General features: G+C 37.8%; 3 protein-coding genes and 1 pseudogene across 5 annotated transcripts; 2 read left to right on the top strand and 2 right to left on the bottom strand.

The window, feature by feature from the left end:
• Window positions 1-712: 712 nt before the first annotated feature.
• On the top strand, window positions 713-17,713 carry rb1 (retinoblastoma 1). Of its 3 annotated transcripts, none has more exons than XR_010912163.1 (27): window positions 713-974; window positions 1,396-1,516; window positions 1,890-1,993; window positions 2,466-2,600; window positions 2,696-2,734; window positions 2,880-2,929; window positions 3,091-3,201; window positions 3,577-3,716; window positions 3,822-3,899; window positions 4,790-4,899; window positions 4,988-5,065; window positions 5,455-5,542; window positions 5,615-5,731; window positions 5,820-5,876; window positions 6,233-6,264; window positions 6,386-6,462; window positions 6,547-6,767; window positions 14,270-14,385; window positions 14,677-14,831; window positions 15,085-15,230; window positions 15,372-15,476; window positions 15,566-15,679; window positions 15,787-15,935; window positions 16,056-16,133; window positions 16,252-16,394; window positions 16,676-16,722; window positions 16,883-17,713. XR_010912163.1 is itself a non-coding variant. In XM_067492611.1 (27 exons), exons 1-27 carry the CDS (start codon window positions 865-867, stop codon window positions 16,945-16,947), a joined length of 2,739 nt encoding a protein of 912 aa, XP_067348712.1. In that variant the 5' UTR covers window positions 713-864; the 3' UTR covers window positions 16,948-17,713. The 3 variants fall into 3 exon arrangements, 2 of the variants coding, with proteins under 2 accessions (XP_067348712.1, XP_067348713.1); XM_067492611.1 differs by having other exon boundaries at window positions 16,103-16,133; XM_067492612.1 differs by lacking the exons at window positions 713-974; window positions 1,396-1,516; window positions 1,890-1,993; ... (17 more) ...; window positions 15,372-15,476; window positions 15,566-15,679 and having other exon boundaries at window positions 15,806-15,935.
• On the bottom strand, window positions 6,969-8,486 carry LOC137108248 (lysophosphatidic acid receptor 6-like; annotated as a pseudogene).
• LOC137108247 (lysophosphatidic acid receptor 6-like) lies at window positions 10,771-12,916 on the bottom strand. The gene is made up of 2 exons (XM_067492616.1): window positions 12,713-12,916; window positions 10,771-12,602 (listed from the first exon to the last, which is right to left on the bottom strand). Exon 2 carries the CDS (start codon window positions 12,453-12,455, stop codon window positions 11,364-11,366), a length of 1,092 nt encoding a protein of 363 aa, XP_067348717.1. The 5' UTR covers window positions 12,456-12,602; window positions 12,713-12,916; the 3' UTR covers window positions 10,771-11,363.
• A 2,326-nt stretch (window positions 17,714-20,039) lies between the features above and the next one.
• On the top strand, window positions 20,040-26,627 carry LOC137108242 (short transient receptor potential channel 2-like). The gene is made up of 12 exons (XM_067492610.1): window positions 20,040-20,855; window positions 20,951-21,151; window positions 21,243-21,407; window positions 21,563-21,737; window positions 21,833-22,033; window positions 22,127-22,289; window positions 22,398-22,490; window positions 22,814-23,006; window positions 23,090-23,217; window positions 23,401-23,473; window positions 23,607-23,724; window positions 24,661-26,627. The coding sequence occupies exons 1-12, from the start codon at window positions 20,184-20,186 to the stop codon at window positions 25,488-25,490; spliced, it is 3,012 nt and encodes a 1,003-aa protein (XP_067348711.1). The 5' UTR covers window positions 20,040-20,183; the 3' UTR covers window positions 25,491-26,627.
• The last annotated feature ends 196 nt before the right edge of the window (window positions 26,628-26,823 follow it).

The following is a 26,823-nucleotide window of genomic DNA, read 5'->3' as shown; positions in this document are numbered from 1 at the left end:
AATGTGGTGAGCCAGTGAGCCTGATGCATAGTTTATTCAGCAAGGATTCACATTAAATTGAGGTACACATGCCCACTAGGCGTGCGGAACATGGTCCGCTGAAGGGACACAAAGCCGCGGATTTGTTGGTCGTTTGCAATAACAGTGAGGGAATTTTGCCACAAGGGGCAGTGGTGGTCCAAAGCTGCGGAACGAACGTTTAATCGATGGTTACTTACAAGGTCAATTTTTGTTTCGTATTACATAAACTCAATGTTTTTACAGTGACATAAAAAGATTTACGTTGTTGTAATTACTAAGCAGTCACTGGATTGGTTGAAATGACTAGTGACTTACAACATCACTGACGTAGTTTGACTTTTTGCTGCTTGTTTGTGTGGCGGGAATTTTTTTCATGAGCGGATGTTGCGTTTATATTTTTCCCGCGTTTTCGTCCAGTGACTTTTGGGTTTGTTCGTTTTTGTGTCACGTGACTGCAGTGAACTATATACTGCCCGATGTTTATCGCCATAAACGACTTAAGATGAGCACATTTATACATACCCTTTATATTTTATATACCACGGACATCCATGGGCTCAAACAGCCATAAACAATAACAAACTCACTGAATACTCCAGTTTTCTCGGTATTGTGTGTATCCACTGTGTCGGCATCTGTCGAGAAAATGTTTGCACCCTCAACTCCGTCCACTGTGTCGCGCTACGCGGTGTTACAAGGCGAGCATCTACAGTTTCAGGAAGTCAGTAGGGTTTTGTTGTATTGTTGCCACGGAATTTGGGCAGTGGGATTTAAACTCCATTACATTTTGGCTTTGAACAAATTGTTTTCTTTTTAAACTTTGTTAAATAACCGGATATAAAGATGCCACCTAGAAAACGCAGCTCTGGGACGACGCAGAGCAAGGAGCTTAAACCCAGTTCTGAGAGTGCATCTCCAGAAAAGAAAGAGAGCCCCGAATTATCTTTCAAAAAGTAAGAGAAGTTATGTTCACCCATTCACGTCTTGACCTTACATCAGCAGCCAATTAACTTGTTCTACTGTCAAATTTGACACTCTTCCCTCGTGTTTAGCTAGTGTCTGCTGGTGTTTGTAGCTAGCTAAGGATATGTGCTTAAGGCTAGCTAGCAGCTTTAAACGAAGTCAGTACGTTATGTACATGAGTTTCAGAGATGCCAATGAGTTTAGTCTCTGTCCTGTACAACAGCTTATGACACGTGAGTTACAGATGTAACATGATATGCAACACTGTTATAAAAGCAAATAGACCCCCACTCCTGATACAGACTTGGCCTGGTTGACTGGGTCTTGTTGTCATCTGTGTAGTTTGTTTTGATGTCTTGAAAGTGCATTAGTATTCTTAATGGTACTGAATTATGACCTCCTGTTTACTAGACACAGGGACAAGGATGCTGAGTTTGTGGCCCTTTGCAAGAGTCTTCATGTGACGGATCTGGTGTGTGACCGTGCCTGGACATTGTGGAAAACTGTTCAAGAGTCTATCGATGAAGTCACTGTATGTTTTTATAAATATTTATGGTAATGTTCAGTTCCTGTTGAAAACACCCCAGTAACAGTGCTTTACTGGGGTGTTTTCCAGATCATAAACAATAAATGAACAGGCCCTCACAACACAATCCTTGCTGGTGGTTACTCATTAAATGAGAATATGTTAAAATTAAACTTAAAGGCATTATTGTTTCACATCATGGAACAACATAAAAATGTCAGACTACTCTGTAGTTTTTACATCAAATTTGCATACTACAATACAATTGTGTTCCAGCATCAAAAAAGAACGGAAAATATAGTCATTCATTCATTCTGGAAGATGCAAATTTATAATATTTGTAAACGTTTAACACTGTTATTTTTACATTTTATCTCAGGACAGTCACAAGAAGCTGTGGGGGGCTTGTCTGTTTGTGACTGCGACAGACATGAATGGCACCTGTTTTACCTTAACTCAGATTCTGAAAGCAGTCAGTCTGAAGTAAGTATATATCATATGCCATCCATGATGTACTGCATGGTGTTGGCAAATACTCCGAGTGCCACCTTGCACTGTTAATGCATGTAGTTTCTGTTATGTACAAGAATGACACGTGGGTACTCTTGGTATCTTGTGACTAATCTTAGAGGCAATACTGTAGATAGTTTTTATTTTTTTGTGTACAGTATGTGTGTTGTTTTTTGTTTGTTTTTACAGTTAAAGATTGGTCGCTCAGCCAAAAGTACCCTAAAAAAAACAACAAAAACACACAACCACAAATGTCTAGAATAAAATGTAGAAAAATAATTTATTATCAATGTGATTATTTTAGCTATGTCAGAATAAAATTATTGTTAGTTTTAATATTGGATTTGCATTACTTGTGTGGTTCTATACTTTTATCCTTTATTTTATTGTTGATTTGTCTATAATTTATCTTACCTCTCACAAAAATCTGTATTTACTTTTGTAGTTTTAGGCAGTTTGTGTCTCTGGTTAAGAAGCTAGACATGAACATGGATACAGTTAGTACCAAAGTGAATACAGCTCTGACACGCCTCGAAACGAAGTACAATGTGACGCTGGCTCTCTATCAAAGATTTGAGAAGTGAGTTGGCACATTAATATACTACAGGCATTTATCCATGTAGAACTCTAACCCAATGTGAAATTGAATTGAATATAACAACTCTCTGTTTTCAGAACATGCAAGAAAATATTTGCTTTGGTTCCTGGTGGCAAGTAAGTTTAAGACCCATCTATGAAACAACTGAAATGTCCCTGTCACAAATGTGTAGTATCTACATAATCTTATCTTTAATATTGCATGCTTACTTTAAAAATCTGACACTGGTGCATGATTAATGGTCCGTGTCTCATTTTAAAGGGAAAGGGAGATGATGCGAAGCTGCTGGACAATGTTTCTTTTGGCCAAAGGTAAGTTAAGTCTTAACAAATAGGATCAACCTGTTAACACAGATAATGGAACATATTGCTACATTTTTTTTCTTTCCATCCTTCCTTCCTTTCCATTGTTGCAGTTCTGTTCCTAGTCAGCATCAGTAATGTTGTGATGATAATGCTTCTCTTGTCTACAGGAAGGGCCCTGCAGATGGATGATGACCTGGTCATATCATTCCAACTGCTGCTTTGTACGCTGGAGTTATTCATCAAGCGCTGCCCTTCAGAGCTTCTTCTACCTCCTTACAGTAAGCTTCAGTCTCATTTACTTTAATCTCTGTCTTTATTTAAAAAGCATTTATAACTTCTTGATGTTAAGTCAATAACTAAAAAGATTGAAGTTAAAGACTTGAATTAACACCATCAAATGTTTGTAGGCCCTAGTGTAAACATTACTGCTCATTTATGTAAGCTGCTGTAGACCGATTTAAATTTAACATTTTATTATTTAAAAGCATACACTGTACATTATACAATTCCTGTAGCAGGAGATCTGCCATTCACTTTTCTCAGATGTGTAAATGAAACACAATCTTTGATATTGTGTCTTATGAAATAGTTAAAAAATATTTATGGCTCTCATAGATTTTCTGACCTCTTAATTACATTTCTCTTCAAATTAGATATCAGCAAAGTCCAGAGTCCCCCAACACGAACATCTCGTCGTAACCAGAGCAAAGCCAAATCCCGACCTCCAGAGCCTGAAGTGGATGTGCAGCTTCTCGAAACTTTGTGCAAAGAGAATGAATGCATTGCAGAAGAGGTCTGACCCTCCTGTTTTTAGAGCTCTAACTGTAATCAATCATATACATAAACACAAATGAATAGTTTTGAACTTATTTGTTCACTGTGCCAACTGTATTTTCAGGTGAAGAATGTATACCAGACTAGTTTCTCTGCTTTCCTGGACTCACTCGATCTTTCAAGAGCCGCAGATTTTCCTCAGGTATCAGGGGTGTTAGTTAGAGCATCTGCCCTGCTCTTTGGTTTAACTCTGTCTGCTGTAAACTTACTGTTTTCATTGGTTATCACTTCATTCTTTCTTTGAATATTTGAGTGTCTCACAGCAGTTGGTTGTTCTCTTTGATGGTTATTCATGTTTGTTTTCTGACAAATGGTGTCTGGAAAATGTGTGTGTCAAGCATTGTATATTGCAAAGGCAGGATGCTGCTGTTTGCTCACACTGACACACTTTTTTAAAGAGGTATACTTGATTAATTTTACATGGATACATACATGTCTAATATAAAATATGTGTAAGTCTTATTTATTTGATCTGTGAGGTACTTGGGTAAATAGGAAAAATGTAAAAGCTTTAAATGCAATTTGGACCATTTTATTTAATTGTACAAATGTGTTTGAGATTCAGTCTTTTGCTCAATGTAGTTAAATCCTTGCTTTTTTTTAAAGAAGTTTTATGAAATGCACAGCTACAATCATGTATAAATATTGTACAAGTGCAACAATGGATCCAGAAATGTTTTTTTATAGTGCTAACACTGCTGTGGCCAGTGTTAAAGCCAGATAATTGACTGTTTAAAAATCTTTGCAGATGTTTGTTCCGATAAGTTTGCTTCCATTGATGCATCGCTAGAGCTAAAGAAAGCCAGCAGAAAGAGTTGTCATCCCTACTACAACACTGAAATTCTTCTTAAGCCATATGATTGTAGTTTGAGTCACAGATCGCTGGTAACATAAACAGCTCATGTGCAATACAACAATAATTTACCACCATGAAAGGAACAGTACAGTGCTTTTTATAAATATTGCAGCGTATTTTTTTTACGCAGGGTCAGACCTCATTACAGTTTGTTTGATGTATAATTTTTTCGACAGATGAATGAACTCGACCAACAATATGAAGAGCACTACCTCAAGAGTAGAGATATTGATGGACGGCTGTTTTTTGATGGAGATGAGACTGTTCTTGCACCCAAAGTTGAAATGTAATTTCCTTTCCCTTTTTGTGTTTTAATGTTGCTTAATTTGTAAAAAGAATTTAAGGAAGAATGCTGAATAATTTCCTGCATTCAGAGCACAGGTGGAGAGAACACCAAAGAAGAATCAGCCAGATGACGATGCTGCAGTTGTCCCTCCGCAGACTCCAATCAGGTGAGTTTGATCACTTCTCACCCAGGAGAGATTATTTTAACCACTGACTTATTAAAAACAATTTACTCCCTTCTATTTGTCCTAACTTGGTAATTATTGATTACAGTAGGTGGCACAAAAAGTAGGCAATTTTGTCTAGTGTTACAAAAAGTTAGTACTACACACTTCCTCCTGTCAACCATGAGTATGTAGCAGCATGTATTTGTTGTGGTTTTAATTTTTTTTCAAGCAGGACCTTTTTTTAACATTTGTGAATGAAAAACATTTGATAGAACCCCTTCCTTTGGAATTTATTGTCCTGTTAGTAGTTTATCAGGATTATTAAATTGAGTGAAGTGTTAGTGTGAGTTAGTCCTTTAGTATATAGTACTTTTGTCTTGTGTCATCAGAGCTGCAATGACCTCCATTCAGCAGTTAAGAGGGGATCTCATCTCCAGTGGGGACCAGCCATCTAATACCCTTGCTACATATTTCAAGGTGGGTCTCTAGAAGTGATGCCACTTAAAGCATTCCATTCACCTGCGTCTTACTACCTTTTGCTATTATTAGAATTGCACTGTGGACCCAACACAGGACGTGCGAAAACGTTTAGAGACTCTGGAACACGTGTTCAGCCAACGATTTGCTCAGGCTGTCGGCCCACGCTGTGCAATACTTGGCAAACAGGTATGAACTGACACTGAAGAGGACAGTAGACGACAAAGGCAACATATGCTATACTCAATGATCCAAATGTCTAACTTTTGTCTTTCAGAGATTTACTCTTGGTATCAGACTGTATTACAAAATCATGGAGGCAATGCTGAAATCGGTACGTTTTCTGTTTCCACTTGTGTGTCATTTATTTATTTTTAAATTTTTCACTAATGTTGTATTTTTTCTGTTTGTTTATTGATAGTGTAATTGAAACGTAACTATTGCCAGAGTTGCTTGCAAAATTGTATTTCAGAAAACAAAAAGTGATTACTGGATATATATTATATATTTACTAAAAGATTTTTTAAACTTCTCTGCCTTTTCAACTGGTTTACATAGCAACATTAATGTCTGTACATAAGAAGAACTCTAAATTCTCAAGCTTTTTGACTCAGCGTAGTTCACAATGGCAAATGACAAATTCATGCAGTTTTTAATCTAAGTGATAATACTTTTATTTTCATTTCAAAGGAAGAGAAACGTCTGTCTGTGCAAAATTTCAGGTATGTTTTTTTATAATCAATAGAGATTATGAAACTTTACCTGAATATTGGAAGTGCATGCATGATTTTTGTTGTCAGTAGTTACTTGTTTTGAGCTGGGGCATATGATTTTTCATTTCAGTAAACTCCTCAATGACTCCACATTCCACAAATCACTTTTGGCATGTGCTTTGGAGGTGGTCATGGCAACATATGGAGGTTTGTCCCATTAACTGCGTACTGATTAAATGCATTGCAGATGTGTGACAAATTATAACTATGCTGTTTGCGCCTTACTATTAGAAAGCAGTTTTAAGGCTGGAGGATACAGCAGTGGTGGTAGTGACCCAGCAGAAACGGATGTGTGTTTCCCTTGGATACTGGATGTGTTCAGCCTCGCTGCATTTGACTTTTATAAAGTAATTGAGAGCTTCATTAAGGCTGATCCTACTCTGAGCAAAGATACCGTCAAACATCTGGAGACCTGCGAGAACCTCATCATGGAGAGGATCGCATGGAGAACGGTAGGTTAAATCTCATTTCTACTTCAGTAAACTAGTAGTTATGTAATTGTATTTCAATGAAATTAACATGTGATATAAAGGCATGAATAATCTATAAAATATTTGTAATCTATATATTTATTAATTGTATTAATTAGTCTATGCGAGTAAAAATAGTAGAAAAATATTACTGTTAGAGTTTAGAAATAGCAGAATTTACATACTTGGTCTGCTAGTACTATAAAGTAATATTTGAATAGTTTTTTTTTTAAAGTCAACCAGATTTCACATAGATTTAGCATTACATTATAGTTGCACTTACTGAATAAAATAAAAGCTGTCGTTAGCCGCTACCGCCTCCAGCACTGAGTGCTGCCCTGGGCATCAGGCTGCTGGAAAAATAGTAAATGAATGGATTGAGGCAGCAATTGGAGCTGGCTAGTGTCAGCATCACAGGCTGCATAACCTTGGTCACCTTGGCCATGGCACAATTGGGCAGCAAGCCCAGATGTGTAAGGGTGTATCCCAGCAGGTTTAAGTGATACGGGAGGAAGCACAGCAGAAAGATGCCCAGAACCCAGTAAATAACTCTGAGAGTGTGCTGATGGCTGCAGCGCTTGCTATGGGAGCGGTATCTCAGCTGTCGAAGCACAGTCAGCACTTTGCAGTAGCTGTAGAAAAGTAGGACAGTCGGCAGCAGAAATGACGCCATCACTATTCCCAGGGCAATCAGGATAATGGTCCGGTGTTGTTGTGAGGATGGGTCCAGCAGACAGGGTAGGTGTTGATGAGCGGCTGCAGAGTGCAGAAGAGGAAGAATCAAACTAAGCCCCCAAACCAGGCATCATATCCCCCCGCTTACCAGCTGTGCAATACGCAGCCTGCGACCGGGTGATGCCCATGGGTGCACTACAGCATAGAAACACTCCACAGCAATGCACACTAGGAAAAAGATGCCACCATACAAGCTGATGTATTTTAAGGTCAAGGTGATGTGGCAGTATGCTGGCCCAGCAGTCCAACCGGAGGGGCCTCCTGTCTTGGAGGACAAGATTTGAACCTTTTGATGGTAATAGTAGATTCTCAGAGCCTGGTAGAAAGTGAAGCGGTAGCTGGTGTCCACAGTGCAGTTAGCCAGAGGTGAAAATGGCTGAGCTGGTACATCATTTGTGTTCCACAGCTCCATGTCTAAGTATCATTTGCTGCTCCAACACTTTAAATCACTGTGTCACACTCATGTCAAGAGGAAATTAGTTTGGATCTAGTGGACGCAAGTTGGATCTTCATTTGCTTCTGCTGGAGCTGTTAGGTAAAACCCTAATCAAGCTAAAATGCTGCTGTTTTATGCAAAGTAAATTTGCTGTGGTGACATATATACACTACTGCAGCTGACAGAATTAATGTTTGATATACAAGAAACAATCAGACGAGTTTTAACTGCAATGTCCTAGTCTCATAAAACAAGCAAACATTCGGTTTCGTTAGAAGCACATTGAGAAAATAGAAACACTTGAGTGGAATATGGTATACGTGAAAGTAAATCACATTTAGTGAAGCTAATCAAGGCCTTCTTTTAATAATATTGTTAATCCATTTTAAGTGTAATTTTGAGCTGTAATTTTTTAGAGAGTAAGGAAATATGTGGTTAAGTGTCTCTCATTCAGTATTATACATTTGCGTGTCACCATGATACTTTTCCGCTGTTCTTTTTACAGTGTTTCTTTATTTACTAATCAGGAATTAAGGCTTTTTAAACAACTCACAAAATAACCACAAACTGAAGTTAAAATCACAGAGTAATGAGATGAGTGCCCTCAATATAATCCTTACATTAATTATTATATTATCAGGATATTTTGTATTTAAAAGTCAATAATATGAAATCACTATTATCTTTAAATACAAAAACACAAATTTTTACAAGCAAAAATCTTAATCCATTACTGTAAATTTAACACTGTCTTAAGAGAATATGCAACAGACGACTTCATCACTCACCAGTTTTAATATTTAATTTCTGTGGTGATGGTATTTATTTTCACTTCAGTCAGCTATATAAATCGTTGCAGTGTTGCACACTTGCATGCAGGAAAAACAGTCCCATTCTTTTTCTCTCTGGAACATTTTTTGTCTCGCTACCCCAGCTCCTTGACTACACACACAATGGATTCAGTCTGTGTTAAAACACTTCTATTGATGAATAGCTCATGAATTTGGATTGTTTAGAGACCTTTTAAAATTTGGACTTACTAGATTGGCTTGAGGATTTACAAATGTTAACCAGCTAGTTGTTACATTGAACTGCCTTGTGTAATCGGCCTTACAATTAGCCAGGAGTTTCATTATGTTCATAGTTCAGTTTACTGTAGATTTATGACTGCTTGTTAAAAAAAAACTACGTAACTGATTGTAGTTAATCATTAGCGATTCTTGTCAGTGAGCTGATAGTGGAAAGCAACAATTTACTGTAAGAAGGTACTATAATCACACAGTGGTGTATCTTGGATCTTAGGTATAGATGTCATTTATTGGGTAGCAGAGAGCCAAGAAGGAAAACCAGAGAAAATGTATTATTGAGAAGAATTTCACATTAATACCTTCAATAAAGCTCTTTAGCCTTGGTACACATTTCCATTGCATCAAAATATTAGTCATTGCACTAAAGAAAAACTGTAAATCACTTTACCCATCAGATATTGCTATACATATCACAATTATAGCACTAAATGACACTATTTAAACTTGGATCAAGCTAACAAAGCAATTAACTGGTTCTAATCATTTTTTGAATAAATTTAAATTATCTAAGTTATTAAACACATTATACAAGATATATAGAACTTAGCTACACAGAATGTTACCCTTCTGAAGAGGAAAAAACACTTGCAGTTGTTTTAAGATGTCTTGTTGAATGGTGTATTGTCTGCCTAGAGTGTATGACATGAACACACAGGTATCTTATGAAAAACACAATTTTCAGCACAGAGGGTAGTGGAGGTTGTTTAGACTTCTGATATCTACTGGTTCCAACTGGTCTGCCTGTACAACCTCACGTCACCGTTAACCTTTGAGACTGATCTGAATTGAATATAAAAAAATCTTACCACACATACTGTCACAAATGCAAAATATTACCTTTAGGAGATACTGTGTTTTTTTAATTACATTCTTTAGAATAACCTTTGCACTATTTGAATTAGTTTATCATAATTATTGTTTTTATAAATATTATCTTATAGTGTTTTCTAATCTCACTGATGGTTAGCGTAGTTTTTTATATGTAGCAGAGTAAGAAGCGCAAACACACTTTGAAAAACGCTAATTTTTTTTTATCTCAGTGATGCCAGTTTTACGTATGTATTTTGGATCATTTGCTGGAACTTAGTGACAATTTCAGAAACCAAGTCTGCTTTGTATTTTGTAAGCGCTCTTTTTCCTTGAGGCGTGTTGTCTCTTGCCTGCTTTGGTTTCACAATCAGTGAGGTGGTGATGATGAGACTGCTCTTCCCAGTGTAGACCCTCGGGCTTAGCCTCTCAAATGGAATGTGTGGTCATTTCTAAGACAGTACAAATATTTCACCTATTCTGTTTGCACTGTGAGCTGTGTTTTCACATATAGTCAGTTTTATCTCACTGTCAAATTCTAACTTCCAAAATCTAGTTTTTAAACTTTTACTCATCCCGTGACTCACCATTAATTTAGTTCCCACACTCTGCAGTTTGGCTGTCAATGCAGAAATACAACATTTTATTGCTTGTTTTCATGTATTTAAAATTGTATTAACTGGTACTTGTCTAGAAGGATGACGTTGTTAGTGGAGTACCAAGCAGCTGTCAATTACAGACCACACCTATAATCTGTGTAATAAGTATTGAGTCATGCACGTTCATGACGTTGGGTTACCACAGTACCTGTAGTTTTGTGACTAATAAGTCTAGACAGATGATTTAGTAGAACTGAGAGAGACTCGCATAAGAACAACTGAAACGCCAATTCCAACATTCCACTTCATCAAACAAATAGTGACTTTCAGACTCAAGTGATTTATTTATTTTTTCATTGTAAACTAGTAAAGTTGTTATAGAACACCCTGCTGTGAACTTCTTTAAAGCCTTAGAAAGGTCAAAGATTCTTAAACAGCACTGTACAGAACATAAAACAGTTGTAATACTGGTTCAGCAGCAGGCAAATCTAATAAAAGGGAATTTACGCTAAAGAGTAGGAATAAAATTAAAGGATCTTCCGTGCAAATGCTAACTTTCATCCAAAGCACAATGCACATAGCTTATACACCTGCCATTTCCACCAATTTTAAGCTCATAACTTAAATTCCCTTTGTACTTTACCAACTTTTCTTTGTCACCCCGTTCAAGGGGTGCAGCACACTTGTATCATTTTTAGAGGTTCCTTCTTTACATTGTTATACTCATTTTTGACTGACTGGGGATCAGTGTCTCCAATCCCAGTCCTGGGTCTCTGTGATTTCCAGTAGATGGGGAGTGACTCCTTAGCAACCATTGTGTTTATGTGGGGTGGCAATCTTCCAGACTACTCAAATCGAGTTTCACCAGTAATGCTCACTGAATTATTAATCATGTTACATAATGGAGTTGACATCAAACCATGGACTCATTGTTTATTACTCTCAGAGTCCTTGTGGTCAGGCTTTTGGGTATTGTAACTGGACTGCTTTGTGCACTGTCTGTCTGTAGCCTGTTGAATAGCTTAGAACCATTTTGCCATATTGAAGACTTGTGTTTAATGGAACTCTGAATGGTCTCTGAAGTGAAGTAGTAAATGACTGGATCAAAGCAGCAGTTTGTCACTGCTAAGCACAGAGCAATGGGATAGATGGTTCTAACCACATTTTCTATATAGCATTCCTTCAGAACATTTGAGCGGACCAGGGCGTAGAAGATGAGATTGACATTGTAAGGAATAAAACAGAAGCAGAAGATGAATAGATGTACAGTGATCATCCTCAATACTTTTGCCTTCTTGAGGTTTCCTCCACGGCTGATGGTTTGGGGTTTTTTCAGTGTCCTTAGCACCATGACTGAGCAAAAGACATTGAGCATCAATGGGATGATGAAGCCCACAGTGCAAATAAACACCACCACTTTGGACAGCGCAGACTGCCACTGTTTGTTGGAGTAGTTTTCAAAGCAGAAATTTGATGAAGAGGTGGGTGAAGTGGTGTCCAGAAAAAATACTGAGGCTATACTCGCAGATAAAACTATAATCCACACAGCACAGCAGCCCAATCTAGCATTCCTTTTAGTACGAATTCTCTGGGATCTGAACGGGTATACAATGGCCAGGTAACGGTCAACACTGATGCAGGTGAGGAAGAGGATGCTGCTGTACATGTTGGTGTAGAAAAGGGCTGCAGAGATCTTGCAGAGTGCTGTCCCAAATAACCAGACCCGGTTAATAAAATAAAAAATCCGAAATGGCAAGCTGAGGACAAAGAGAGAGTCTGACACCACAAGGTTTATCATGTATGTTGTGGTCTCATTTCGCTGCTTTAGTGTACAGCCAAAAATGTATACAGCCACCATGTTGAATATAAATCCAACCACAAACACCAGGCTGAAAACCGAGCTGTACAGAGGGTACTTGAAGTCATCGCTTTTGCTGCAGTTCATGTAAGTTTGAGTGGCATCCAGTATACTACCGTTGTAAATTTGTAAGGTGCTATTAAACATCTTTGGACCAGGCTACTAGGTTTGGAACAGAGTGAAGACGTTCTCCTTATTCATGTGCTGATGTCACTCATAGAATTCCATTATCACCTTGTTAGTCCAGCTATGTAAAGCAGACACGGAAAGTTTCTTTGGGTAGGGAAAACAGTCCTGAAAATGGAATGGGAGTATATTGTAAATACCAGTCATGGTATCCTCAGTCCATTACATCAGTTGTCCCGCAAATCCCACAAACCTTATTTAAGTGGCATTTCAGTTACCTCAGTTTTCCTCCGCAGTAAAAATGTTTATCCCATTTGAGACAAAAACCATGTTCCTCTCTCTCAGCTGTGCAAATAGTAGTAGTTGTTCTTCCCTTCTCCTTTTCTCCTTTTTGTGCCTGAAGCAGCCCCGGACTTAAGATGGTTATGTTACTGCGCTCATGCCGAACTCTAAATCAGCAGCCTCATAAGTGACTGCAACTCAGGAGCTGTAACTTAAAGAATTCAATAATCTGTCGAAACACTGAGGGAGGAGCCTGCCCTGGGGCCAAAGTCCTCTTATTGCTGTTTGTTTTTGCTTTTGCTTCAAATTTGAATGTGATTATGCTTAATAATTTTCACATTTTGTTTTTCATTGAAAAATTAGGCTTTTCTTCCATACTGCTAAGTGTATTTAGCTCATTGAAAAAACATTAATATTTTCTGTACTGAGCAGGAGATTTAATTACCTACTAATACAATATATAATATAGTTTTATCTTTATCTTTTCCTTGTATATATGTATGTATAATTGTTTTACTTACAATTTTCAAACAAATATTCATGGTAAATATACGGACCTTTAACTAAAAGCAAATTTATAGTTATATAATACAGGACTCTTAATAATTTTATTGAACCCATTATAGTGTAGCAGTAGTGGTTTCTATTTTACGTTACTAAGTGCTGTTTATAAAGCACAAAGTGTGTTTCAAATTGTGTCAGCAGCCACGGCAAGTATGAAAGCAAGAATTTACTGATACCAGGTCTGTACTTGCAGTCTCTGTACATTTCTAGTGCACCACACCTACATCCTTCTATGATCCCCAGTGATTGTGATCTGTTTATACTGATATTGACGTGCAGCACTGCTCTGCATGTCTTCTTAGACTTGATTCATATTTTGTTTTATTGGTGTTAAGGGTAGGTATGCATGTGCGTGCGTGTGTGTGTGTAAGCATGGGTATTTTTTAAATAAAATGATTTTCAGCATAAGGGAATTTCCATTATGCTTGGTAAAATCTGGTTGTTGTCCTTAAGTCAAACTTGGAGGTTGTTGTTAGGTTTTATAAAATTGCCTTGTTATTGTAAGTATTAAATCTTCCAAATGTATTAAGTTTAACTGCATTAAAACATTACATTAGTTTACGTTAGTGTGGGTCTTAACATCTCTATATCTCCCTGTCTCCCCCTCTCACGCTCTCCCTCTTCCTTGGTTTCTTAATGTTGCTTAAATAAACAGAAAGCAGTGCCCCAGTGCCAGTAATAGTGTTGTGATTTAAGATAAGACCATATTCGTATCCGTTTGTGCTCATCAGATAAGATGATGTTTAGAGTAACAAAATTCTTGTTCCACAAACTAAGATGTTGAATTCAGCTTTGGTGTTTCATATTTGCAAAACTGCTCAAGTGTAGGCACAGTTGGTAAAAGTAGATTTTGAATCAGTTTCTAGCCTTGACAAAGCTAGAAACTACTCTGACTGCTTGCAAGAGATTTTTTCCTTTTCCTCATTTCTTCCAGTCAGTTAGAAAATGTATTATTGGTTCGATTTAAATATTTCTGTTTGTCTCCACAGGGCTCCCCATTGTTTGAGCTGCTAAGACAAGAGCATGAGAGTGGAGCAGCAGAGCCGGTGGAAACTACAGCCAGTTTTAGCCAGCCACTGCAACACAACCACACTGCAGCTGACCTGTGAGTCGCCCACACAACAGTCTGACTTCTGGTTGCTTGTGTGTCGCAACTACACCCTCTTATTAGAACCTAAAACATTTTTAGTTTGTGTGAAACTGCTGTGAAACTTAAGTACACAAGCTTTAATATATACTTAAACATCCTAGTGTTTAAAAACTCTTTTTTTTTATAGATTTTGTTGTCTTCTTCTAACTTATTTTGAACCTTCTATTGGCTATTTAATTTTGGGGTTCACTTCAGTATTGATGGTGTAACTGATGGGGCCAACTGTTTTGTCTATTGTCTTTACAGATATTTGTCCCCTGTGCGTCTGGGTCTTCGTGTCTTGCCTCCTGATTCACCAGACACGCCCAGCTCTCAAGCTTCTTCCCAGGCCCCAACCCAGCCTGCCATCCAGAATCAGCGATATCCAAAGTCCAACTCTCTCAGTCTCTTCTATAAAAAATGTAAAATGTCGTTCAAGCTTTTTTAAAATAAATGCAGATTGTTTTCAGTGTATCTATCTATCTACCTACCTACCTACCTACCTACCTACCTACCTATCTTTTTATTGATTTATTCTCTTCCACACTTAAGAATAAGGGGTGCAAAGTTTTTCCTGCAACCATAATATATAATTAATAAGTAAAAATTATAATTGTATTTTTAAGATTGAAGAAAGTATTAGAAAAGAAACTTCTGTCCAACCATTCTCTGCAGTGTACCGCCTGGCCTACATGAGACTAAAGATACTCTGCTCCTACCTGCTCTCCTCCCACCCTGAACTGGAGCCCATCATATGGACCCTGTTTCAGCACACTCTGCAGCATGAGTACGAGCTGATGAGAGACCGGCACCTTGACCAGGTAACCTGACAAGATGCTACTTTCTCTCATGCCGCTTGTCTTTTACTATACCCACCTTGTCTCAGTCTCTTCTTGACTCAGCATCTCTGTTTTCTTGTTTTGCCTTATTTCCCCTCCAACCGTTTCTCATTATTCTTATAGTTGATGATGTCAGCCATGTATGCCATATGCAAAGTGAAGAGTGTTGATCTGCGCTTCAAGACCATTGTCACAGCTTACAAGAACTTGCCCAACACCAGCCAGGAGGTGACACACATTCTCCTGTCACTCAAGCTGTGTTTCTGCTGTCAAGCATTGTGTTGACATACATTAAAAATAGCCTCTTTGTGTTGCAGACCTTTAAGAATGTTTTGATTACTGAGGGAAACTATGACTCCATCATTGTCTTCTACAATCAAGTGTTCATGCAGAAACTGAAAACCAACATTTTGCAGTACGCGTCTCCCAGGGTGAGACATCTCCCTATAGGATCTACAGTTTAATTTTAATACATCCACCATAAACTGAATGTATGCAACTGCTGTACTCTCTCATTGGTGCTGTTCTGTTTTTACAGCCACCTACCCTTTCTCCAATTCCACAAATACCACGCAGCCCCTACAAGTTCCCCAATTCACCTCTGCGTGTGCCGGGCAGCAACAATGTGTACATATCCCCTCTGAAAAGCCCACGCATGTCCCCGGGTATCATGACCCCTCGCTCCAGGTCAGTTATTTATTTTCCTGGTCAGTCGAAGTTCTGAAAACTTGATTGTTGGGGGCGATAGAAAGGATAATGTCCCCCATTTAAAATGTTAAATTGTTTTTTTTTTTTTTTTTTTTTTAGAAAACCCTGTTTACAAGAAATTTTTATTTTTATTTTTTCCTTTCCAGAATGCTGGTATCGATCGGTGAATCTTTTGGGGTAAGAGCTGTTTTAGTTTGATCTAAATACTGTCAGAGAATAATCTGCATGTATCAGTAGCTCTGGCAGTGATCTTTTCCTTACTCACTCTGTCTTTTCTGTTTTGTTTTTTCTGCAGCTGTCCAATCGATTCCAAAAAATTAACCAGATGGTTAACAGTAGTGATCGTTCCTTTAAGAGGACTCTTGAGCTTGGCTCTGCTCCAAAGCCCCTGAAGAGGCTGCGATTCGATGTGGATGGGCAAGATGAGGCTGATGGCAGGTTGGTAACAAAGAATGCTATAGTTTCTGTAGTATATTAGCATCATTATTGCTGAAATTGAAAATGGAACACATAGCTAGTAGAAATAAAAATAAGCTTATAAGAGCTTATTTATATGATGGTTGATATTTTACTTCTTACTTCTAGTTTAGAATTAGAACTGCACACCCTGTCACTAGTTTATCTAGTTTTTTCTTAATATATATGCACTATATGTATGCTGTAGTAATCTGTACAAATATTCAAATTAAGCTCTTCTATCTATGTAAATTAATTTGCAGCAAGTCTAGTGGAGATTCTACTCTGATACAGAAGCTTGCTGAGATGAGTAAGTGAAAACACTTTTATATATATTTAGCTAATTTATTTCTTTACATTCTCAATGATTCTTCTTTGTGGATTTATACTGATTGGCATTTGGCTTATGGATCTATGCCTCTGTAATCAGTTTTTTTTTTAATTATTATTATTTAATTTTTTAAATGTAGGCTCTACTCGAAGTCGCATGCAGGAGCAGAAGATGAAGGAGGATGCGGAAGCAAAGACAGATTAACTCTAAAACCTATTGAACAGACCTGCACTGGTTATCACAATGTGAACACTACGTTTTGTTCACACATAGTGAAACACTATTTTCTCTGTACATGTATTTTGTTTTAGTTTGTATTTAACATTGAGGAGGAATAAGTGAATATAGAGGACTATCACCTCTTATTTTGTTGACTTAGTGTTTTAAGTAAATAATAATTGATGTCAATCAATTTCATTTGAATTTGACTTGTAGAAGATTAGGTGTGTTTGATTTTAGGAGTGGAATTAATTTGGGGATGTTGTAAGATTGTTCTCTTAATTCATGAGTTCTCAAAGTTGTCCAAAGCAGTATTGAAACACAAAGTTTGGTTGAGTCTTCCATGATTAGGATCTTGATATGTTGACCTTTTTATTTTTGGCAGAGTAATGTCAAATTCTGATATTTCTGTTTTAATCTTGATGCAACATTTCACAAAGGAGTAAATGTCAGCTCAGAGGGAAATCTAAGTCTTTCCATGTCATAGTTTTACTTATTATTAAGGTATAGGTTGTTGAGAACTTACATTCTTGGAAAAGTTTCATTTGGGACATAAAATACACTGCAATAAAATCAGATTTCAACTAAAACCATACATAGTTTGCATTTGCAGTTTGCAAATTTCATGTAGTTTTAAAGACTTTTGTTAAAGCTATTGTCTATTGTTTCTGTTTGAGCAAATTAGTTTTATAGTAAATATGTGGTTTAAAAAAGCACCAAATACAGAAAACTTCTAATGTGTTTCAGGAAACTGTTTTGTTTCGTTTGTTTGGCCTTTTTTCTTTTTTGGAAGTCACATTTGCTTTATTCAAGCAGTTTATTGAAAACGTAGTACATATTTTTAAAGACATGGTTTTGTATTTGTACTTTTTTGCTGGAGGTTATTACATGCAGGTTTTTCTTTATTTTTATTTTTTCGTTAATCACTTTCCATGACATCCAAAGCCATTGTGGGGTTATTTGATAGACTAATGAGCATAATGTTGTTTTGACAAGTTTTGTTATGTGTTTTCTCTTAATACACTGACAGGAGTCAGTGTATCAAGTGTATCTTAAATTCCTAAGATTGTTACGTTATTAATTCATTTCCAGCTGCTCATAAATGACACACTTTGGAGCTTTGTTCAACCCTTTGATTCATTTGTAATATCCCCTGGTTTTGGTTAACCTCTGGGGGAAAAAATCATTTCAGTGTTTCTTATAAAAAGCAAGATTACAAAATAGAGTAAATTGTTGCACGACAGTACCTTCTTCTGGTCAAGCTGTGTTTTTTTTTTTTCTGAAAGCCATGTCACGGCTAAAACAAAATAGTGAAATCCATTTTAGAAACCCGACACACAAACAAGATTGTCATTCAAGGTGATTCTCGCAGGACAGTGAGCCCAAATACATTACTTTTTTCATTATTTTAAAAACCAAAACCAATCCCTTACTTCAGCAGCTCTCACCAGCCAAAAATTTGACATTGATTTGACACAGACATAAATCCAAAATAAATGCAGTCCCAGCAAAGAGCCCATCTTTATAAATAAATTGGTGTTTTTGCTTCCTCTGCTCTCCTCTTCCTCCTCTCCTAGGATATAGATGTACTTGTGCCATTTTTACAAAGCTCTGAAAACTGCTGATAACTTTATTCAATATGAAGTGATTTGGCCTAAATACATTGCACATATAGAGAACAGTGAGGTGACTTGTTCCATACTGATGAAGAGCTGATAAATAACTCCCTGGCCATTTTATTAGGTTTGCTTCTACAATTTAATGCAATCCAGTACAGCAGCTCGGCCATGAATTATACTTTTACAATGTTTTTCTCAGTTTTTAAGTTGAAACTTTCAGAACGGTGACAAATCTATTCTCTGTTTATTATTGAGGTCGAAGTGGGTAGTGGAGTTGTATGCGATTGCATTAGAGGAGGAGGTGGTTCCAATGTTTTGGCCACCCTATTTAAAATAAATATTAGAACCATCTCTTCTTATAATTCACTCCAGCATGACTCCACTAACCACTTCGACTGAGAAAACATTGTAAAAGTAGAACTTGTGGCAGAGCTGCTGCATTGGATTGCATTACATTGTTCAGGTTTACCTAATAAAGTGGGCATTCAGTATGTCAAAAGATTTCACAAAACTGATTAAAAAAAATCATCAAAAATACTAACAGTTAAAAGTGAGATGGGAGTACAAGCTGCAGCAAATGTATCTTTTTAGTTACTGGACATTACTGGTGTTCTATAAAAAGAATTGCATTGAAAGGAAGTAGTGAATATAACTAGTTAACTTTTACTTGCATCTCCTTGTTTCCCCCCCTGCTCTAAACGTCTTCCAGCTCCTCTGTGGGTAACAATGCCAGCTGCTCCCGTGAGGTAAAAGCTGCCTTAATTGTATCATGGCTCTGTTTCCAATGGGGAGACCACAGTTAATTCTTGTTTGAATGCAGAGACATTTTGATTTGGGCCCAGCCAAGCATTAATAAACACTTTAAGATGGTTACATTTTAATTGGCCTTGTCCCATGGGAGAATTAAAGTGTGTTATTGAGTTTGTAGGTGCTGATTCCATGGAGTCAGCCAGTAGCAAATGATTGTAGGACACCAAAGTCCTCAGTTCTCCTGTTATTGGAGCTGCTTGTGCAGTCTACTAATACGCCTCAACTTCATCTCTTAAGCTCAAAGTATCTGGCAAAAATATATTTCATGTCTCCAGAGAGTTTGGTTGTTTTTTAGCTTGAGGATTGCTGCTTAAAATTGCATTTTATCAACAGGAATGGAAAACCTCACGGTACGTACCATTGTTTACTTATTTCATGGTATTTGTGACTTGCTAAAATTTAAATTGCTGTTATGAGACATTGGTACAAATGTTTGCATCCCCTTATTTTTAATAGGAAAGAAATAAAATGAAGTAATCTTTGATGCACATTTAATATGAACCTCAATACATTAATTACAATTTTAATTTGTAATAAAAAAACATTCTCATAGTTTGCATTAAATATGTTTATAAAATAAATGTCATAAAAGGTAATGTGTCCGGTGCACTTATTTTGATGTTTCACTTTTTTAATATGTTGTACATCCTTATTAAGCCTTACTATTTTATTCAAATGTTAATATATTATCAAATGTTAAATGTCATTCTTTTATAACTGTCTCTGAATGACTTCCAAAACACCTTCTGACTGTTTTTCTTTGTTTCTTAGTCTGAACAATGGCGCGAGATTATGAACAAGAAGATGAAGTTCCCTCCGGAGCTCATCAGTGCCATTCAGGACGGAAAAATAGAACTGCTGAGTGGACTGTTAAAGACTGGCGATGGTATCATTCGCCAGCTCGATGAGTCTGAAGATCGCCAGTGGAGAGAGGCCCTCAACTTGTCCATCCGCCTGGGCAATGAGGATGCAATGGACACCCTCCTGCAGGGGGTCAAGTTTGACTTCAGGCAGATTCACGAGGCCCTGCTAGTTGCAGTGGACACCAACCAGCCAAGAGTGGTGAAACGTCTGCTGGACCGCCTGGATCAGGAAAAAGGCAACAAGATGGATGTACGCTCCTTCTCTCAGGCAATCTTTGACCGCTCTATTGACAACTCCCAGTTTGCCCCTGGTGTGACCCCTCTGACCTTAGCATGCCAGAAAGACCTGTATGACATTGTCACCATGCTGACCCAGAAAGGCCACGTTATCCCATGGCCGCACAAGATGTCATGTTCCTGTCTGGAGTGTCGTAACGGGCGGCAGTATGACCTGTTGAAGTTCTCTTTGTCTCGTATCAACACCTACCGTGGCATAGCCAGCCGCGCCTACCTGTCTATCACCTCTGATGATGCCATGCTCAGTGCCTTTAGGCTGAGCAGGGAACTCCGCAAGCTCTCACAAAAAGAGCCTGAGTTCAAGGTCTGAAGACTTTTATCGATATCTCTGCTTGGTGTTGTGGCTGTGTGTTATTTTGTGTTATCTCTTCAAGCAAGTGTGGTGCCTGTTTTTTGCAGCCTCAGTATCTGAGCCTGGAGCTACTTTGCCAGGACTTTGCTGTTGAATTGCTGGGCATGTGTCGCAACCAGTGTGAGGTAACCACCATCCTGAACAGCTCTGGAGACGAGAGCCAGGACTACTTGGACGAGCAGGCTTTTGAGGAGGGAATACCCAACCTGTCACGTCTGCGGCTCGCTGTCAACTACAATCAGAAGCAGGTAGCTTGATGCAGGAATTGCTATCATCCAGTAATAAGTAAAAGAAGGCATGTATCTGATCTATAATCTCTATGTATGTATTTTTATGCAGTTTGTGGCCCACCCAATCTGCCAGCAGGTGCTGTCATCTATCTGGTGTGGAAACCTGGCAGGTTGGAGAGGCAGCCGGACAATCTGGAAGCTGCTTGTTTCTGTAGGGATCTTTTTCACCATGCCCATCCTTTGTCTTGTATACTGGATTGCACCAAAGTCAAAGGTCATAGTCTCCGTATTTAGAGGTTTACTTTATTTCCTGCAAGCTGTGATCAGTGAACAATATGTCAAAGCAATTAGATAAAGCAAAAATAGGAACATAACAGTAAGTACGTCTTGTGTTGCTGTTGTTTTTTTTTTGTTTTTTTTTGGAAACAGGTGGGAAAGATACTAAAGATTCCAGTCATCAAGTTTCTCCTTCACTCAGCCTCCTATCTGTGGTTTCTCATCACATTACTTGGAGAATCAATAACAATGGAGATGTATCGAGACAAATTTGCTTCCCGGCAGCAGAACATCCTTCACAGCTCCTTCCACATGGTGTGGGTGGCTGGTAGGTTCACTGACTTCCTTCTCTAATAAACCACATAAAATGTCATAGCTGAAAATGGGCATGAATCAGGTTGAAACTGTATTCGTCTGATATAGGATTTTTCTGGTATGAGTGTAAGGAAGTGTGGATCGAGGGGCTGCGGTGTTACTTCCTAGACTGGTGGAACTGCTTGGATGTGATGGTGCTCAGCATGTACCTGGCATCCTTTGCATTACGTATGCTCATCATGGTCAAAGGTTATGTCCTCTGCCAAGATTTTAACAGCACAGAGGAGTGTATCTACTTTACTCAGTCTGGTGAGAAAATAATCTCAGCTCATTCATTAAACACAGTAGTCAGGTGTCCTAAAAGGGCTTAATGATATTTTATTGTGTAAAACTGCACCACAGTACGCGATGACTGGCGTCAGGAGGACCCCCAGCTGGTTGCAGAGGTGCTGTTTGCAGTGACCAGCATGTTAAGCTTCACACGGCTGGCGTACATCCTGCCAGCCCATGAGTCTTTGGGAACTCTGCAGATCTCCATAGGGAAGATGATTGATGATATGATGAGGTAGGAACATTTTTTGTTTTGTCTCCTGCATTGTATATTTCTTTATTTTAACATGTCTGAAAGGAAGTTTAGGGCATGTGACAAAAAGGATGTTTTTGGTTTTTTTAGATTCATGTTCATATTGATGATCATTGGAACTGCCTTCCTCTGTGGCATCAACAATGTCTATGTTCCTTATGTCATCTCGCCAAATCTTGGCAGGTAAGACTATAGGATGTTCAGCTTTGACACTTTCATTTCCATTCCGTAGTTATTTCTCTACTGTTGGGCTTATCAAAGTGAACACAATTATCAAACAGCTGCTCTGTTGCCATTGCTTGTAATGCGAAAAACCGTGTCTAAATCTGTGCTTACTTACCGAGGCATGTTCATATCTTAGATGGTTCACATGGACAGTGTGTGGGCAGATAAATGTGAATAGTTTAAAATGTGTTTCCCCCTTGGCCAGGAGTCAGGTGAGTGAAACTACCAACTCCATGATGGTATATAAAGTCTTGATAACAATTTCCACTGCCCTGTTGCAGGTTTAATGAGACTTTCCGCTTCTTATTCTGGACCATGTTCGGTGTGGTCAATGAAAACTATGTGGACATGCCACAGTTTGTGTTTGCAGAGTTTATTGGAAGGATTCTTTATGGCATCTTCACGCTCGTTATTGTCATTGTCCTGCTGAACATGCTTATTGCTATGATCACCAACTCTTTTCAGAAAATTGAGGTAAACAAACATTTTTATGATACAGTTTGCAGTAAAGGTGGAAACCAAAGATGATCACTGACTTCTCAACCATTTTATTTTAGGATGATGCAGATGTTGAGTGGAAATTTGCCAGGTCAAAGCTGTACCTAAGTTACTTTAGAGAGGGCCTCACCATGCCTGTGCCCTTTAACATCATCCCCTCACCTAAAGCATTCTTTTACCTATTAAGGTAAGCTGCTAATAAAACACGTCCAATCTGCAAAGACACTACATTGCTTTTAGGAATCTAAGCGCCACTGGTGTTTCTCTATTCCCATTGGGTCGGTGAAGCTCCAGGTCCAAATTGTGTCCGGGTGCTTGGACCCTAATTTACATGCCCGCAATCATTCATTCATTTCAAATTCTCTTTCAGGGGTATATTTCGACAAATCTGTTGCTGCTGCACTTTTGGTTCTGAGCAAAAATATCCCCCGATTGACTCTGTGGTAAGTGTGTGTTTACTGTTTACATACAGGAGTCAGTTTGGCTGTGGTAAAATCTTTGTTTCAATCTGTATATTGTTTGCTGCACTGCGATGTGTAATATGATGTTTTTATATTATTTGTAATATGTAATAAGCCCAACGATAAGGGACCAGAAGACAGCCAATTACCTTATAGGCAGCAGGTGATCAGGGCTTTGGTGCAGCGCTACATTGAGTCAGCTCGCAGGGAGTTTGAGGAGACGAAGAGGAAAGGTAACCATAACACTAATACTGTACCAGTCTGAGTAGAGCCAGATTAAAAAAGGCCTCTTGGCTCGCTCATTTAGCTTAATTGTTTTTTTTCCTTTTTTCATTTTGTGGCCTTTGTCTACTGCAGGATATAAGCTAAAATGTCTAACATAATAAATCATATCGATATTTCTTTTATTTGGTTTGTAATAAATATTTAGGCTGTAGTGGATAAACAGTGGACTATTAAATAAATAAAAGGTCGTAAATTAAATAATTAATCAATTATGGAAATCATGAATTATCTAACAATTTGTAAAATAACTGAAGATTATAAAGCTAAGCTCATTTTCAGTTACATTGTTGTTATTTCATTCATTCATTTTTATTTCATCATGACATTTTAATTAATGGTGAGATCCACTTGTTCTTACATTTCCAGCCAGCTTTGAAGCATTATAAACTCACACATAGATCATTCACTATGTAGTGAATTGTTATGGTTTTTATTATTGTTATTATTATTATATAATGCACTGTATTGTGAGTAAAGAGTGATTGTGGTAGCAATGTTAGATCCATATCAAACCCACAGCCCAGCCTAAACTTATAAATAAAATATTTGTCTGTGCACTGAACAGCAGCCAGTTTAGTTAAGTGCTAATTGGCTAATTCTGGTAGCAGCTGTGTAGTAGCAGCTTGCAGAGACAGGAAGCATTTAATTTAAAAACAGGAATATAATTTTAGATTTGTTACTTAGTTTATTGATATAATTTTATTTCATATTTATTAATGGTGAACAATTCTCCAGTCACTTGCATAACTATAAACATAATTTACTGTTACTGTATAATTTACTGTTTACTGTTAAATTCTCCAAGCCTTTAGATGAGAACTGAAATTGATTTGATTCCTTAAAGTGGCTGAATATTGTTTTGATTGATTATGTTCTTCCCTCAGATCTCGGGAATCGCATCACAGAGCTGAGCAAAGCAGTCTCCAGGATCCACAGTGATATGAAAGTGGTCCACCAGCTACTGATAAATGATGGACACATTTCAAATGATGCATTGACTAAGGATGGCTCCTCCGTACTGGGGAAATACATCATTGGTGCCAAAAACAATTTCCGAGGTTTTAACAGTGGACAAGAGCACAAAAATGCTTCACTCAAAGTGACAGTGCATGGCGAAGAGAAGGAGGGGCATAAAGAAAATGTTGACTCTCAACCAAATTTTAATCAGAATCAGGTTAATGGATGTGAAGCAGAGGGATCAAACCAGGTGACAGATTGTGATGTGTTTAAGATGGAGGAAGGCAGAGCTGAGCTAGGTCCAGATGAGAGTGAAACTGAGAAAAAAGAGGTGGTGGAAGCTGACAAAAATGAAAAAAATGACAATAAACCGACAGAGGATGTGGCAGCAGGAAAAATATTTAATATTGCAGAAGGAAATGTAAATACAGAGGCCGCACATGATAAGGCAGAAATACTAAGGGAAGGAGACATACTCACAGAAGCAGAGGTTGGTGGAATCTACACAGACACAATCACTGAAAATACTGAGACCATCAAAGTCAGCAATGAAAAGTCAGACACAAAAATATTAATAGATAAATTCCAAGAAATGGAGCTGCACAAAAGAAATGTGGAGAGAAGTTGGAAGGCTGACGAAAAACCTGAAGTCGACAAAACCATTCACTCACCGTCAGGCAGCAGCAGCTCGCAGGACACAGGTTTTGGTTCTCGAGAAGGGGAGGGATCAGTTGATGGGTTGCTAGTGAGACTGTAACCTCAATGATGTCCTGTTCAAAAGCACAGCACTAATTTTCTTACGAGTTTGGCTATTTACTGTAGTCACCTTATCCAAGTCAAGTATGGTAATTGACTACAAAACAACATTTCAATTTGGAAACGTATATTTTAGAATTGAATCTGGTTACTGTTATTGGCTGTACACATTATAAACCTAAGGACTAGCTGTTACACTTTGTTTCTACTAACCAGCTGCTGGTTTCATATGTGCTGTACAAACACAAGAACTGTAGCAAACTTGTCATCTAGGTCTACACCAAATGAACCTATTTCCTAAAACGTCAAGCTACGATTCTAAAAAAAGATAACAGTTTGCAAAGTCAGTGGTTATTTTGCACTTCTTTCAAAATAACTCAGCAAGGGAAGAGAAATTGACAGTTTCACCTATGCCTTCTTAAATTTATACAAATTTGAGATTGAGTTACTTTAGCTCTTCACCAACGAGCAAAACTTTGAGACTTTAATGTGGTGTACCCTATCAGTTACTGCATGTGTAGAAAATCTGATTAGGAGAGATTTACTCCTTTCTTCTTAAATGTTAATTCAAAGAATTCATATTTTATAATTTATTTTGAATTCATTTCTGGCAAACATTACATGTCTTTCTCCAGTTAAATCAAATTTAAACGTGAAAAATATGAACTTTAATTTTCATTCTCCTATAGAAACACAATACCACTTAGAGCAGTCTAAATTTAAGAATCAGTGTTTGATTCTTGTAAATACTAACCGAGACAGTTTTGTTGCCAATACTCCTTATAATCCTCGTGTTAAAATTAGCAATACACACCTCATATTAAGGTAGCTCAAGTGATCAGTTTGCCATAGCAGACAACTTGAATCAGAACAGCTTGATTAGTAGTAGTGAAGTACCCCTGCAGTGCTTTACCAAAAGAAAAACACTAACGAGGCAGGCACAAATATGCAGGCACCACTTAAAACTGCAAAATCTTAAGGCAAATGAGACACTTTTGCTAGTTGTACTGTTCATTTCTGCTGGATATCGCACCTTTCACTGTCATTTTCCATAGTTCAAAATCAGAAATAGCCTCTATTGGTCACTCTGTTTTTTGTATGATATTCTAATATCACAAGAATAAACATGTTTACATTACTTTTTGCTATGTCCCAATGTTTCTTGTACACTGTATGTGGGTGCATCAGTGTGTTGTCTTAGGCTGTGAATTTAGTGTTTCTGCTCAGTAGATGGCAGACACACCTGATGCTAGTGTTAGGATGCATGTCTCAGCTTGCTTTACACATACTGCTCCCATGAGGTCACATGCATGAACACAACAGTTCATTTATTC

This window comes from Channa argus, chromosome 22 (genome assembly GCF_033026475.1).
Source record: "Channa argus isolate prfri chromosome 22, Channa argus male v1.0, whole genome shotgun sequence".
Classification (NCBI taxonomy): Eukaryota; Metazoa; Chordata; class Actinopteri; order Anabantiformes; family Channidae; genus Channa; species Channa argus.
Note: the sequence above shows the minus strand (reverse complement) of the source record. Positions and strands in the feature narration are given on the sequence as shown.